This window comes from Ptychodera flava, chromosome 1 (genome assembly GCF_041260155.1).
Source record: "Ptychodera flava strain L36383 chromosome 1, AS_Pfla_20210202, whole genome shotgun sequence".
Classification (NCBI taxonomy): domain Eukaryota; kingdom Metazoa; phylum Hemichordata; class Enteropneusta; family Ptychoderidae; genus Ptychodera; species Ptychodera flava.
In genome coordinates this window covers 42,903,554-42,917,597 of record NC_091928.1, presented here as the reverse complement: position 1 = coordinate 42,917,597, position 14,044 = coordinate 42,903,554, and the positions used below count along the sequence as shown (strand labels likewise).

General features: G+C 36.0%; 1 protein-coding gene across 1 annotated transcript; it reads right to left on the bottom strand.

The window, feature by feature from the left end:
- Window positions 1-438: 438 nt before the first annotated feature.
- Window positions 439-11,663, bottom strand: LOC139138127 (uncharacterized). Its single transcript, XM_070706358.1, has 7 exons — window positions 11,163-11,663; window positions 10,208-10,285; window positions 8,806-9,042; window positions 5,558-5,743; window positions 4,866-4,934; window positions 3,531-3,602; window positions 439-3,123 (listed from the first exon to the last, which is right to left on the bottom strand). Exons 1-7 carry the CDS (start codon window positions 11,593-11,595, stop codon window positions 2,681-2,683), a joined length of 1,518 nt encoding a protein of 505 aa, XP_070562459.1. The 5' UTR covers window positions 11,596-11,663; the 3' UTR covers window positions 439-2,680.
- Window positions 11,664-14,044: the final 2,381 nt, after the last annotated feature.

Below are 14,044 nucleotides of genomic sequence, written 5' to 3'. Positions count from 1 at the left end.
ATATCGACATATGGTGCTCCCTGTCAGTGTCATGGCTCATTTCAAACGTCACTGGACGAGTTGAAAATATTAAGCAGGCGTCTACATAATGCGAGGACGAAAATTAAATTACCCACAATGCATGTACAACTGTAAACTGTAACAACAGCAGAGTTGCAATATGCTGATTGGCCAGAAGAAGTTTGTTGACATTTCGGGGGTCACAATCTGTGACCTATTCTATAGACTTGGTCAAATTAACTCTGCAATTTACAAAATTGAACAGTACAATACTAGAGTGATTGAATGTGTCTCACAAACAATTACAATTATTGTGGCTAATGATTTACATTTATCACACTTCAACTTGTGATTTTGAATAAGAAAAATAACAGTGATCAAGAAAACATATTGAACATGCAATGTCAAGGTTACACATTAATGAGGTTGAGACAGACCAGCATTATGTAAAATAATTTATTCGAAACTAATATTTACATATCATTTGCATATTTTATTACCATAGTGACATTTCTCATAAAATCGCTTCAATGATGAATACTGTTAAAATAAGAATATTCAAATTCTTTACTTCTGTGAGCTGCTGCAAGTGCTGGAAAAAACTGAAGACAAGATGTTTTCAGAATGAACGTTATCTGGAAGACTGTAACCCTGTAGATATTTAAATTGTAGAAACATCCACAAATTGTCACCATTTCTCTTGAACTTGACAGGTGAATATCTCTTATCTCCTGAAAAGCTTTAGCATGGAAGACTATACTACACTGAAATTAATTTTTGTACCACTGGTGGCACTGCAGATAAATGAGACAGGATGGCTGTATAAGTAGTCATTTTGTTCTCAAGTTGCTGGCAGCTGGAACTCATTGTTGTAAGTAGTTGTTGTGATATTATACAACCAGACAAAAAGAGTATTTTCCTGTCTGCGTAATACTATATTACTGGACAAGAAAATCCAAATTTTTCCTGCGAAAATTAGTGGCACTGTAAACCAATAAAAGTCAACAAAATGACTAAAAAGTTACAATTGTACACTGAAAAATTTAGTTGCTGCTCGATCATTGTCAGTTATTTCAAATTTTGTTGATATCGTTGAGTCAGATGCATTTATCTTCATAAAGAAATACAACTTACATTTATACCCCACTTATAAATCTTACTTGAGCTAATAAATATTAGGATCTCTCTACATCACCACATTATAAAAATATACACTACCATCACCATTCTATTAAAATGTTTGAGGTGTTAATGATAAAACACTGGACAAAAATGTGAATTTCACCGAATCTACACTACCGTTTATAAGTATCTTTGTGTCACTTTGATAAACATACTGAATTTTACAAAATACTTTACCATAGATGCTTCATAAAGTGGCGACAAAAATGTCACAATATACCATTTCTATCTATTCATTAAGTAAAGTTCATTGTCATGGCTATTGTACCATGCATTGGTACACATCATACTGCGTTCCTTACATCAGGCAGTTGCTACAGTGATTAAATCTTTTAAAAGGTGTGCTGAAAATGATTAAAAAAAGGAAATTTTGAGTACTGCTCTTGAAACTGAATAATTTTTCAAAAAAGCTACGGACATCATCAATTGCTGCTTCATGTACATTACACAAAGCAGAGAATGTATCTTTGTAAATTACAACTTCATGTAAATTTTTAAATCTTGATTGAAATTACAAGAAAGCAAATGATACAACATATGCAAAATGAAACAAAATATGTTTAAAACCCTAATGATCTGCTATTGATAATTTTTGAAGAATAAAAAAAACTCTGCAGTAATTCTGTAATACTGGTAATTGGAGTGTTATTACATCTACTGTACTCTATATTTGTTAAAGATTTGCACATTCCATATACGAGCTTCGATCCTTGGTTTTCAACCATGTTTACTTCCACTGTTGTTGTTTACAACATTGTTTATCTGTATCTAAATTCATCCTTTGGAAATAAGTTTCCTATGCTCAAATCAAATTTAAAAATCATCAAAAATTGACAAAAATCATCTTTATTATGTTTATAGACATTGCCTATCATGTCTCCTTGTCATTCGATTACGAAAACAATATTTCACTTTACGTTTCTTTCTCCTATCACTATATACAAAATGCGTAAGCAGTGCAGATTTGCCTATTTTAATTTCATAATCGACGGTTAAGTATAGTATGATATTCACATTTTGGTCTCTGAGTGGGTTAACTGTGCAGTGTTCAATGAGTGAATAGACACTGAATGATTGTCCCATCCCAGCCACTCCCTATAGTGTGAATGTCACATAGCACCCTTGATACAAAACCCAAAAAAAGTAACAGAGTCAATTTACAGTGAAGGGATAAACACAGACGTACACAATATTTATACATTATGAGCTACCAAAGATATGTTTGTGAGTTCTGTAGGTTTTGAAGAATAAATACTCCCTAAAAGGACAACCCTCCTTGGCTGACACTGACACTGACTAAAACTTTGAAGAAAATACACCACTTAGAAATATTCACTGAGTTAGAATTATTTCATATGAAAATGCTGAAAGTATTGGCTGCTTCCGAGCTCAGAAACAAAAACTAGTTGCTATTTTTCTGTTCCTGCTTAAGTCTTTGGTTTTCCTGTTTTTCTTTCTGCGGATGGTTTATTCAAGTTTTATTTTCCTGACTGACGGTTTATGCTTTTATCTCAAATGCTTTCTCAACAAGCTTTTTCAAGTCATTCATACAGAGTCCAGCAATGACAACGTTTGGAACCTGGAGTACCGTCTCTGACATCGTACTGTTTCCAGCTCCCTCCAATTTCAGCATCTTCAACTTTTGGTCCAAACTCGGCGACAAGTACTCCTTGTCCTGAAGGAATTTCCGGAATTGTGCCGTGTTGTATTCCACGGAAGAGTCCAGCTGCAGTCCGGCGGTTTCAGCACAGCCTTTCAAAATGCCGGATATGAGATACTGGGCATCCTTGCCCAGGTTGGACATGGCTTGCTGGTGATTTTTGTATTCCATGGGTGACATAGACATGCTAATCTGTTCGGTTTTGTTGAGGGATGCGTGACGTGCTGCGTATTCCATCAGCTCTTTAAGTAGTGTCTCTCCACGAGCTTTGGCAGGATTATCTGATAAAGAAACACACATAGAAGTTCACCATTTGATGTATTTTACAGTATTTTTTACTCAGTTTATAAAATTCCATACGACTCCAATTTCTACTCCCAATATCATGATGAAATGCCTGCCTGGTGTTCAACTTATCAACACAACCTGACTCTGTGTGTGTTCATCCTCATGTATTTGCTTGTGCCTCTACACATGTAACTCGAGTTCTTCAGCATCCGTTTTTCAGAGAACAAAACAGAAGTCAGAGTGAAACATTTGTTTCTGGAGAAGGACTACTGCAGGGCTGTAGGTACACACAGTCCATTGATGAAGGCAGTCCTGTATGTCTTTGTTTAAAAACAGAAAGTTTTTGACAGAATAATTTATGGTAAATTCTACAATACAGGAAACTCCTCCATTCCCTCACCTTGCTTTGTGTCGACCTGATCACTCTCTGGTCCACTTGAACTTGAACCTATGGTTGCCATCTGTGCGGATTCTGTGACAGAAAAATCTGAAGTTCTATCAATACATCTCGGGAACAATATGCCTGCACTATTTGGCATTTTTGAAAACAAAAAGGGCCAGTAGCTGTAGCTCTTGGTGATCTTTTTCCACTGTTGTGTATGCATGCCTACTATAGTTTCTTGTTTTATTCCCTACAGTGTGTTGAGATACACATTATCAGACACTGTACATGTGTTATTGTTGGCAAGTGAATTCTAATCCGGACTACGTTTTAAATGTACGCTATAACAGTGTACTTTGCACTTATAGACACTGTAATTTTTCCCACCAAAATTTTAGTGCAACATTTTACAAATTTTTATGAATTTTCTGTATTTTTTTTTATAATTTGGACTAAATGGACATCACATTTCATAGGCTACAGTTTTTTTATCAAATTTTTGCAAAAATCTGAGAAAACTTGACTGGGCGATATTTTATAAAGGCAACAAAAATTGACTTTGACGCTCAAAAAGTTAATACATTGTATTTGAAACTCAACAGGCTTTGGGACATAGAGCAAGAACTTGCAATTAACATATAAAACACAAAATTTAAAAATTATCAACAGTTACGGCTACATGCCCTTTAAAAAGCATTGCCTTTAATGTGTAATATGGTTATCTGATGCATATACAACCCTCACACCATGCAGCGGTGAAGTTGAAACTCTGTTGTGGAACACAGAGTACTCAAACCAACTTTGCTGGGAGATAACATATTTTATTCAAAATAACAAAGTACAGCGTCTATTTTACGGTGTAGTATGCACCTTGAAATTTATAGACTTGACTTCTACTTTCCCAATACTTAAAAAGTCAAAATGGCCACCATCCCTACGTTAACTTTATCAGGGGAAATAAAATTTTGGATTTTCATAAAAATACGCGGGTTGAAATCTTTACATATTCCAAGAGCTTCAACATGAACCCCTACAAGTGGTAGATCAAAGAAGCTTGTAAAGATTTGAGTCTGAGTATCTGTAACTTAGGCCCATTCTACGTCATCTTTCCTTGAGATCTTTCCTTAAAAAGGTCAGAGTACAGTACCAGTACTACATGTAAGTGGAAATCTGTGACAGACATTTGAGTACAAGCAAATCTCTCTATACGCCTCTTACAATACCACCTTTGCTATTCAACTGGGTATTGTCTCTCTTCTGATACTAATGTAGTGATCTTCTTTCAACTGACAAGTTCATGGAATTGATGAAGTACTCCTGATTAGAAATTAATTTGTGTTCAGTATGACTTACCTGTGTCACTTATTTCTGATGGTGTACCATTACTGACTGGTCCATTTGAGTTGGAATTACCTTCAAGGGCTGAAACAACAAAGACATTTGCAAACAAGGGTAAAATGCCAACCCTTGCCAATATCTTAGGAAGAGATATGCAACTATACAACTGTGAAATCAAAAGATACAGACACAGACACAAGCATGTGTGTATATATATATATATATATATATATATATATATATATATATATATATATATATATATATCTGTATATATATATCTATATATCTATATATATATACAGACACACACATATATATATATATATATATATATATATATATATATATATATATATATATATATATATATATATATATATATATATATATGAAACTTAAGTAACAGATAACTTAAGTAACAGAAATTATTACATGTACTTTGTACTTAAAGTAATTTGTGTTATTATTATAACGCTCTGCTTTCTGGATTGAGCACTGTAATTTCCCACAACGAATATATATATATATATATATATATATATATATATATATATATATATATATATATATATATATATATATGACAATAAATCATGCATGATCTGCCATACATGGCTTTAAAATAGGCTTTTCAGTTGGCATTCTATATGTGAAAATCACAAGATTAGTATCAGGTAGAGGGCACTTCAGTGAAATTGACATACCTTTCACACTGATGTCACCATTTTCATGAGGAATGTCATAGTGTTCACCACTTCTGGGCTGATGCTGATCTACAAGTGTAGTAAGTCCAGAGTTAACAGTGCTTGGTTCACTGTAGGCACTGTCCCTGATGTCTTCCCTTGGTAAACCTCCATTTTCTACCCTGTTTGTGTTGGACTGGCTTCTCTCTGCATTAAATGAATAGAGGAATGGTATTAGTACCATTTTCTTATCGCAACATTTTTTAAGTCTCCTATCTCAATGCAAATTTTGTTTAGCATTTAATGGCCCAAACTTTTGTTGATAATTTGACACATCAAATGCTGACATAAGCAAAAGATATACCGTAAACCCATGATAAATAATTCATTACTGTGTGAGAGGTTTTTGTGACACTCAGATGGTCTCCTGTTTTTGTGGGCTGATGTTGAAGCCTTGGAGTAAGTGAAGTTTTCAACATTTCACTATTGTCAAAATGGAAACTTTACTAAGGTTTTCCCCATTGAGTGAACAGAGGGTAAAGCTGCCAATTTGAACATCGAATGTCAGCAGTCCGGAAATTTTCTCCTTGACCTCTGACCTTTATTCTTCATCACGCAGGGCTCGAAAATTCTCGCCGCCCGACGCCCGTGACAAGTGAATTTTGAGTCCGGGCAAGTGAAAACAACATTCTCCCAGCCCAACGGACAAGTGAATTTCAATGAGGCCACTGTACGTACGCGCTGCCACTCTCTAGTTCTTTGAGTGAACTGCTTTCAATATGGCCGTCCGATAAAATAGCTCTGTTATGCTTGGCTACAAAATGGCAAAATATTGACGTCTTTGCACGCTCTTATGTTTTTTTCTTCTCATGAAATCATGTCACGATGCGATGCCTCCTCAACAGAAAACTACAGCTTATACAATAAAATGTTGTAAGGTGTTGAAACAATTTACCCTCCTCTCTACAAAGTTACAATGTATTGAAACACTTTACTCTCCTTTCTACAAAGTTACAAATTCCCTGGTACGTGAAGCAAACATTGTTGCTGTTCGATACTGCAATCACGGTCCCTCAAATACATCATGGACGACCATGAATAGACTGAGGCCTGGCTTAATTTGCCTCTGTGAGTCCCGCGTACCGGTCGTCCTTCTTAGTCCAAGTTTTACCTTGCTTGAATCAAAATTTGGCCTGCAATTACTCAGTTTGATAGTAAAAACCATATATCAAAGGAAACTTTCACAAACAGAGTCAGAATACAAGGGAAAAGGAGAAAAACATGAGGTTTTTCTGAAAGGTCAAATCTGGGTCATCTTATGTGATGTCATAAATGAAGACCCTTTAAGTACACAATTATGGTTCAAAAGAAACCACCTAGGGAGTCTAATAGGTACAATCTTATGATACAAGGTAATTTCTTGGTGCTTTCCAATTTAATGGCATTAAGCTTGACTGTCAGTTTTAAATTAAATTTTATTACCAGTTTTGGCAAAGGGAAATTGTCAACAGTAGTTGCAGTAAGCATATCCATTTCAAATCATCACATTAATATTTCTGCGGATTCCTCCAGTTTAATGATGTAATAGTGAACATCACCAGACATTTCTTGATGATATCAAAATATCAAATGAAAATGTTCCTGGGCTACAATGTTATCATTATCATTAAAACTATTAATACTCTTTAAAACATTGGGAAATGAATTGAACAATATAATTGTGTTTTGTTTCAAAGGATTTTGACCTGACCCTTTTTGTCTCAAAAAAATACTTATGCTGAAGGTGCTATTGAGCCTGCTTGATCAAAACTATGACAAAAAACCACAATACTTGTATCTACACTGTCACCATGCTACCGAATGCTTTCTTCTGCATGGAAAATTTGTATTTGTGTGGCTAACAAAACCACTTAAGGAGCTTGTAGTGTAAGTTGTCATACTGTGAACACTGACTCAATGCTGCAGAAGTATTCTGTATCTGTGGTAATATACACCTGTAATATAACTGATTTTTAGAATTGCCACCTAATTATTTCTTGTGGCAAAAGTTTACCACTAGAAATGAAAAAGTATTTCAATCCCTTCAATGTCATAAAAACACAGATAATTAATGTCATAAAAACTAAACAAATATTTCTTTAATGTTTAAACTATCATGAACAACATACAAAACATCTTGATTTGTAAAATTAGGAACTCCTGAATGCCAAGAAAGCTGTTGCTACACTTGAGATCATAAACTGTTTAAAAGTTGCTCAAAGTGGCTACAAGATTTTTGATTTGGCTAATGAGTTGGCTAATCATTTTGGTGATTTTAATTGGGAACCCTGCAGTTTATGCACATGCCATGTGGTAGCAGTAAACTAAATGATACTGAAAGTTTCACATGGGCACAATTTGACACAACACCGGTGGCCTATTACATACTTACCCTTAGTGCACCTACCTGACTTGCCTATTTAACACAGTATCAGGTCATGATGACACACAATGACAATGTACCGGTGTTGTTTTATTGAAATACATTACATGTCCCCCAAAAATTTAATTGGTCCCCCATTAAGACCTACTATGGATCACTGTGTCCCCATGCTAGCAAAAGCTGGCTGAAACACTGTGCATGTATACGTTACATGAGAGATTATTTTTGATACACAGAATAAGGACACAAATTTATCAGTAAGTTACAGCTACATTTTCTTTACTACAGTAACGATGACATGAATAAAACCATACGCATTTACTCCTTAAATCATCGGAAATTCAGGGCAAGTGAATTTTTCTTCCGGACAAGTGAAATTGAAAATTCACTTGCCCTATGGCAAGTGAATTTTTAAAAAAATTTTCGAGCCCTGATCACGATAGAAACTTTGAGCAAAATATTAAATTGTTTTCTTTTGGAGGGAGGGGGGGTTTCTTAGGGCATATCACCTTTGCATTTCATCATTGTAGCATCTTGCAAAAAAATCCAAATCCATAAAGGTTGATCTCTTTGAGTGCTTTATTTTTTCCCATTAAAATTTCAGTGCAACATTTCACCAATTTTTATGATTTTTTCTATAATTTTTCTGATAATTTTGGACCAAATTAACAAAACATTTCAATGGTCAGTTTTTTATCAAATTTTTGGCAAAAATCTGATGAAAATTGACTTAGGTATATTTTATAATGGTGACAAAAATTGCCTTTGGTGCTCAAAGGGTTAAGCAGTGATAATAAAGCACAAATCTCCCTACATGACATGTAAATATTTTTGATCTAACATGTACCTGAATTTCTTGAACTTGAAATGACACTGTCAGGCTGTATTGGTGAAAACACTCCGGATCCATCATCTTCTGATAGAAATCTATCCCTTGGTTGTTCACTGTCACCGTCCCCTGACGTACTCCCAGAGCTAACACTGGAATATTGTTGCGGAGTGTTTCCTGGTTGCTGTTCCAGTGGGTCGTGAGGGTGGGATTCCGGAATGAATCTATCACCACTATCAGGATTTCTTGCTGTCTCTGTTGATTTGCACAGTGGATTTCAATAGGAGAAATCATTGGACATAAAAAGGTCAGTAAAAGAGAGATATGAGGCTTGACCCCTTCCTACATATGTATTTCTATGAAAATAGGTTCAATCATTTTACCAAAAACAACAGTTATTGTACCAAAGTCTAGTAGTGCTAAGCTTAAGACAGAATATATCTTGGAGACTGATAATCTGACTTTCAAATTTTACAATAATGTTTTTGTTTGCCACTTGGGGGTTTCATTTGAAGGTCATGGAGTACTCAAGTTCACTAGCTTGTGTTTCAAAATTTGAAAATTTAATTTCCCCCTTAGAGATAAGGGGATGGCAGCCATTTTGAATTTCAAGTGTCAGTAAATATTGGGTAAATTGTTTCTCTGGAACCAAATTTGCTTGGCTACCCTGATTTTGTATCTTAGATACCTAAAGGGAATGATTTAAGCTATCTTTATGAAAAGTTAGAGCAAATGTTTTAAGTCTAACAATTGCTCTATGCATCTCTATCTGTCTATATCCGGAGTGCCAACGTCAATTTTTGTTGCCTTTATAAAATATACTTTGGTCAATTTTTCTCAGATTTTGCCAAAATTTTGATAAAAAAACTACAACCAATGAAATATGATGCCCATTTGGTCCAAAATTATCAAAACATTTCAGAAAAATTCATAAAAATTGGAAAGGTGTTGCAGTAAAATTTTGGTGGGAAAAATTACAGCACGCAAAGGGTTTAACATTGAACCTGTTGTTCAGGTTTAATTGTTAGTATTGTCCATTTGAACTTGGGAGACCCAGGGGGTTGATCAAAACTGGGAAAAAAATTAGCAGAGCAAAACTTGTGGAAAAACCTTGCAGCCATTCACAAAATACCATATTCCCATGATTGAAAACTCTGAATGAAAATAATTTGGAATTTTGGAAAAAAGTGTGCATGTGATGCAAATGTTGATAAAAGATATGTAAAATACAACACCAAACGTTGTATATCTTCATTTTTATCACACCCCATAAATTCTAATGATCAATCCCTCAGAACAGATTTTGAAAGGTGACATCATAGCTTTGTTGGAGGTCAAAGTTGACACATATCACCCTCAGCACCCCTCCTATATTGGAATGATTTCATCCCATAATGCATCACAGCAATGACTCACTCACCTTGATGATTGCCTCTGCTTCCTGGTTCTCTTGGAAGCAGCATTTCATCGCCACCATGGTTACCTCCTGGAAATAGCTCTGTGAATGTATATAGTGAACAAAATGAATCCAAGGACCATTACAATAGTTTGGAATAGACTTTGGAGTATTGGTATTGAGCAGTGAACACAGTTTAGCTAAGGAAAACTGTGGGTACTGTTCCTGCTTACTAGTTTTGTGACATTGGCAATCAGGAAATCCTGTTGATGACATCAGGAAAATGAAAGAGCTATATATTTTATTATCGTTATTATTATTATTACATTTATCTGGTTATGTAAGAGAAAAATGGAAAACTTAGTTTTTGTATAACACTTTTATTTCTACAAAATGAGATGTAAATCCTTCATTTACAAGCAAGAAATACATTATAGTATCGCACTGTTTTGCTTTAACCTTTTGAGTGCTGTTATTATTCCCACTAAAATTTTAGTGCATCATTTTTTCCAATTTTTCTGAATTTTTCTGTTATTTTTTTGATAATTTTGGACCAAATGGACATCACATTTCATTGGCTACAGTTTGTTATCAAAATTTTGACAACAATCTGAAAAAATTGCCTGGAGTATATTTTCTAAAAGAGACAAAAATTGACTTTGGCGCTCAAAAGGTAGCCTTTAACAAATGCATTGACCACAATAGCGTCTGTACACTGTACAGTATACAGTGAGTAGAACATGGACGTACCACGTCCATAGAACGGACTGCTGCTGAACGCAAGTCTGGATTAAACTTGATTTCGTTGACAGTAATCGATTATTCATTTATTGGTGATAGATGTGTTCATCACTCCGATACATTGATAAGTCAAATGTTTGAGATTTTTTATTAAAGAGCATGCAGTGATTAATTGATTGTTTAATCTGTATTGGTAGATTTTATCTGTTATTGTTACGACTTACGGTACACCTCTCACCTTGTTGTTCCCTGCCGACAGACTGTCTTTCAAGGCGCTTTCTGTTTGCCAACGACAGACCAAGAACGCTGTTGTACAACTTCCAGTGAAAATCTGGATCTGATGACTTCAAACGAAAGTGGCACGCTAAAAACTGTGGGACCCTGTTGTCAGCTTCCTCGTCGCGGACGACGATGATTAATCTCTCTTTCGACTGCTCGAGGTTTTCGGCGAACATCCGCTGTATGACCATCCGAGCGGTGTAGTTCCGCCATTCGCTGCCACTGTGGAATTCAACGATCGTCTTCTTGCATGTGTAAACAAACTCCGTGATTTGGTCCAAAGTTGGCCGACCACCGATAAAATCACGGTCCGTGAAAGCTCCGCTAATTCCGTAATTGCTTTCCATATACTCTGTTGTCGTTGCGATCCATTCTCTGTCTTCACCCGTCATGAAAAAGTCGGGCGCATCGTCGCCTTCGTGGAGTACCTGCCTGTTGGGTTAGCCATGTTTGTGAAGTTTGTGAATGAAATGCGGTACGATGCTGAAGTTATTTTCGTATCGTTTTCGTATTCGTTTCGTATTCGTATTCGTATTCGTATTGGAGTCACTGACAAAATTTTTATTTTTAGTCCAAATTTCGTACGTATTATATAAAAGTTCTGTCTTTACAGAACTTAAAGTGCTTTTTATATGACAATATATCAATACTTCAATATTTGAGAATGTAAGTTGAAAAAGATCCAATCTTTTTAGGCCCTAGATTGAAAGATATCGTTGCTATAATTAGAGGAGAGATTTTAAAAACAAACGGCCAGTACACAGGCACTCCTTAGCTGGGTAGTCTGTTGAATAGATCGATTTTCGGTTCGATCTATCGATCCCGTTGTCGATATGCGCGCCATTGTAACCAAAATACTCACTAGGTTACAGTGGCGGGCATACTGACCACGGGATCGATAGATCGAGCCGAAAATCGATCTATTTAGCAGACTACCAAGCTATTAGCGCCTGTGGGCCAGTAGAGTCTTTGAGGAAAGATTTTTTAAACAAACATCATTTTCGTATTCGTATTCGTATTCGTATTCGTTTTCGTATTAACTTTATCACAACAACCAACTTAAACATTCTGTTGACATCATTAGTATCGATAATGGAAATTTAGCTGACCCGCCCAATTTGACGAGTTGTAAACTTAAAAGGTAATTTTCTTGTTTTAAACTGATATCTCTGAGAAAGTGATCGTCATAACGACAGTGAATGCAGGGCTCAACGTTATCGCATGCCCCTAAGTCGATGACATGCTATATTTAGACTGCTGTCGCAAAGAAAATATCATCTCATATGATGTGGGAAAGCGTCATAAAAGAAAACGAGATGAATAAAATGGTATCATAGGCCTATGTCCCGATCGGTACATTTGTTTCCCTAATAAAGATTAAATTAATGTGTGAGCTGTTGTCAGAGTCCTTTAATATTCAGTACGGCCCATCTCTTTTTCTTTCCTTGCGTTTGCGTCAACTGTCATTGCCAGAACATGTTGATCAACTTGCGTTATGATAAGATACACCAGAATGCATGGAAATTAATTGTATCGCGAAATATCGAGAAATACCTGTATTCTATGATAAATAGACTTCAGCTAGTCTAGTAGCTGTCGCAACTGGCTCGATCGGTTTCCGTCATTTGTTACGGTGCGATCCAGCTTTAGTGTTACGCAGTTTGCCCCGCTCTACAACTCCGTTCTGCAGGTCACTCCAAAAACTTTCAGCAGTACTATTTTGGGGGACCAATTAAGCCGCTAGCCGTAGATAGCTACTTTTTTTCAACAAAAACTCTGAATAGAAATGCAGCAACTATCAACTTTCGATAGATATTTTGTAGGCAAGAGAACAAAACTCAAACGTATATGCGCATTTAATCCTAGCTGTGATATCGCAGCGGTACTTGTGGCGTGTATCGAACTCGCTCGGGTCATTGAGGTCATCGCCACAGTCCCATCCATGGTCTGTTCTCTACTACCTCCATCATGTCCATGGTTCTACATAATTGCAGTCGCTACCCGGCAGATTTGCCATGATATTTCAACAAAGTTGCTTGCTATTTAGATCTAGCTGAAAACAAAAACCTTTATGAAACAGGATAATCCAGTCCAAGCTTGATGAAATCGATGCTTTGATCTGCTTTCCAAAGGACGATTTCCGGAAATGGTCTAGCCGGTCACATGCCACTAACGCAAATATCATTACGCACGTGAAGGCATGAAACATGTTGCAGTTACTGGTTGCTTGTTTTCCCTTGTCAGCTATATTTTGATGACATTTTATGCTGGATTATGATTGGTTCATTTGAAATGATGTGACAGCACTAAAACTGCTTCTGATACTTGATTGGATTGTAGTAAAATTTATCATTAAATTCATGGGATATTTTGACAGATCATTCAAGATAACATCAGCAGACACATTGGCAGCGCTGTGCAGAGGAGAGAACGCGCTCAAACCTTTGAGTAACTCCGCTCAACGGCTATGCTTATTCAATGCGTATTGGGGTCGTGGCCTTTCAGGACAATGCTCCGTGAACACTGAGCGAATATATGTTGTATTTGATCACGTATAGGTATGGAGAAATGTCTTGAAAAAATTCAGTCGCAATCTCATAAAATTGGTCGCCTATGCGACTGAAAATGGTCGCTACTTTGAGCCCTGATTGAATGTAGCCTAATACATGAATTATCGGTCGGTCCGGTTTTATGTATAATATTGCTCACATCTTTACTCTGAAAGATAAACTACCTATTGTCATTGATTTATGTTACTTTCTCCCCTGTAGCAGCACGTACAACTTAGTCGTAACTTGCAATTTTGTAATTTTTGCCTTACCGCACTCCCTGAGTTTTGTA

Bases quoted from the DNA above. Each gene is read 5' to 3' on its own strand.
- LOC139138127 (XM_070706358.1), bottom strand. From the start codon at position 11,595: ATGACGGGTGAAGACAGAGAATGGATCGCAACGACAACAGAGTATATG. The intron at 9,043-10,207 runs GTGAGTGAGTCA...GCAAATCAACAG, and splicing joins AAGCAGAGGCAATCATCAAG to AGACAGCAAGAAATCCTGAT. The intron at 3,124-3,530 runs GTGAGGGAATGG...TTTCTTTATCAG, and splicing joins TCAGGTCGACACAAAGCAAG to ATAATCCTGCCAAAGCTCGT.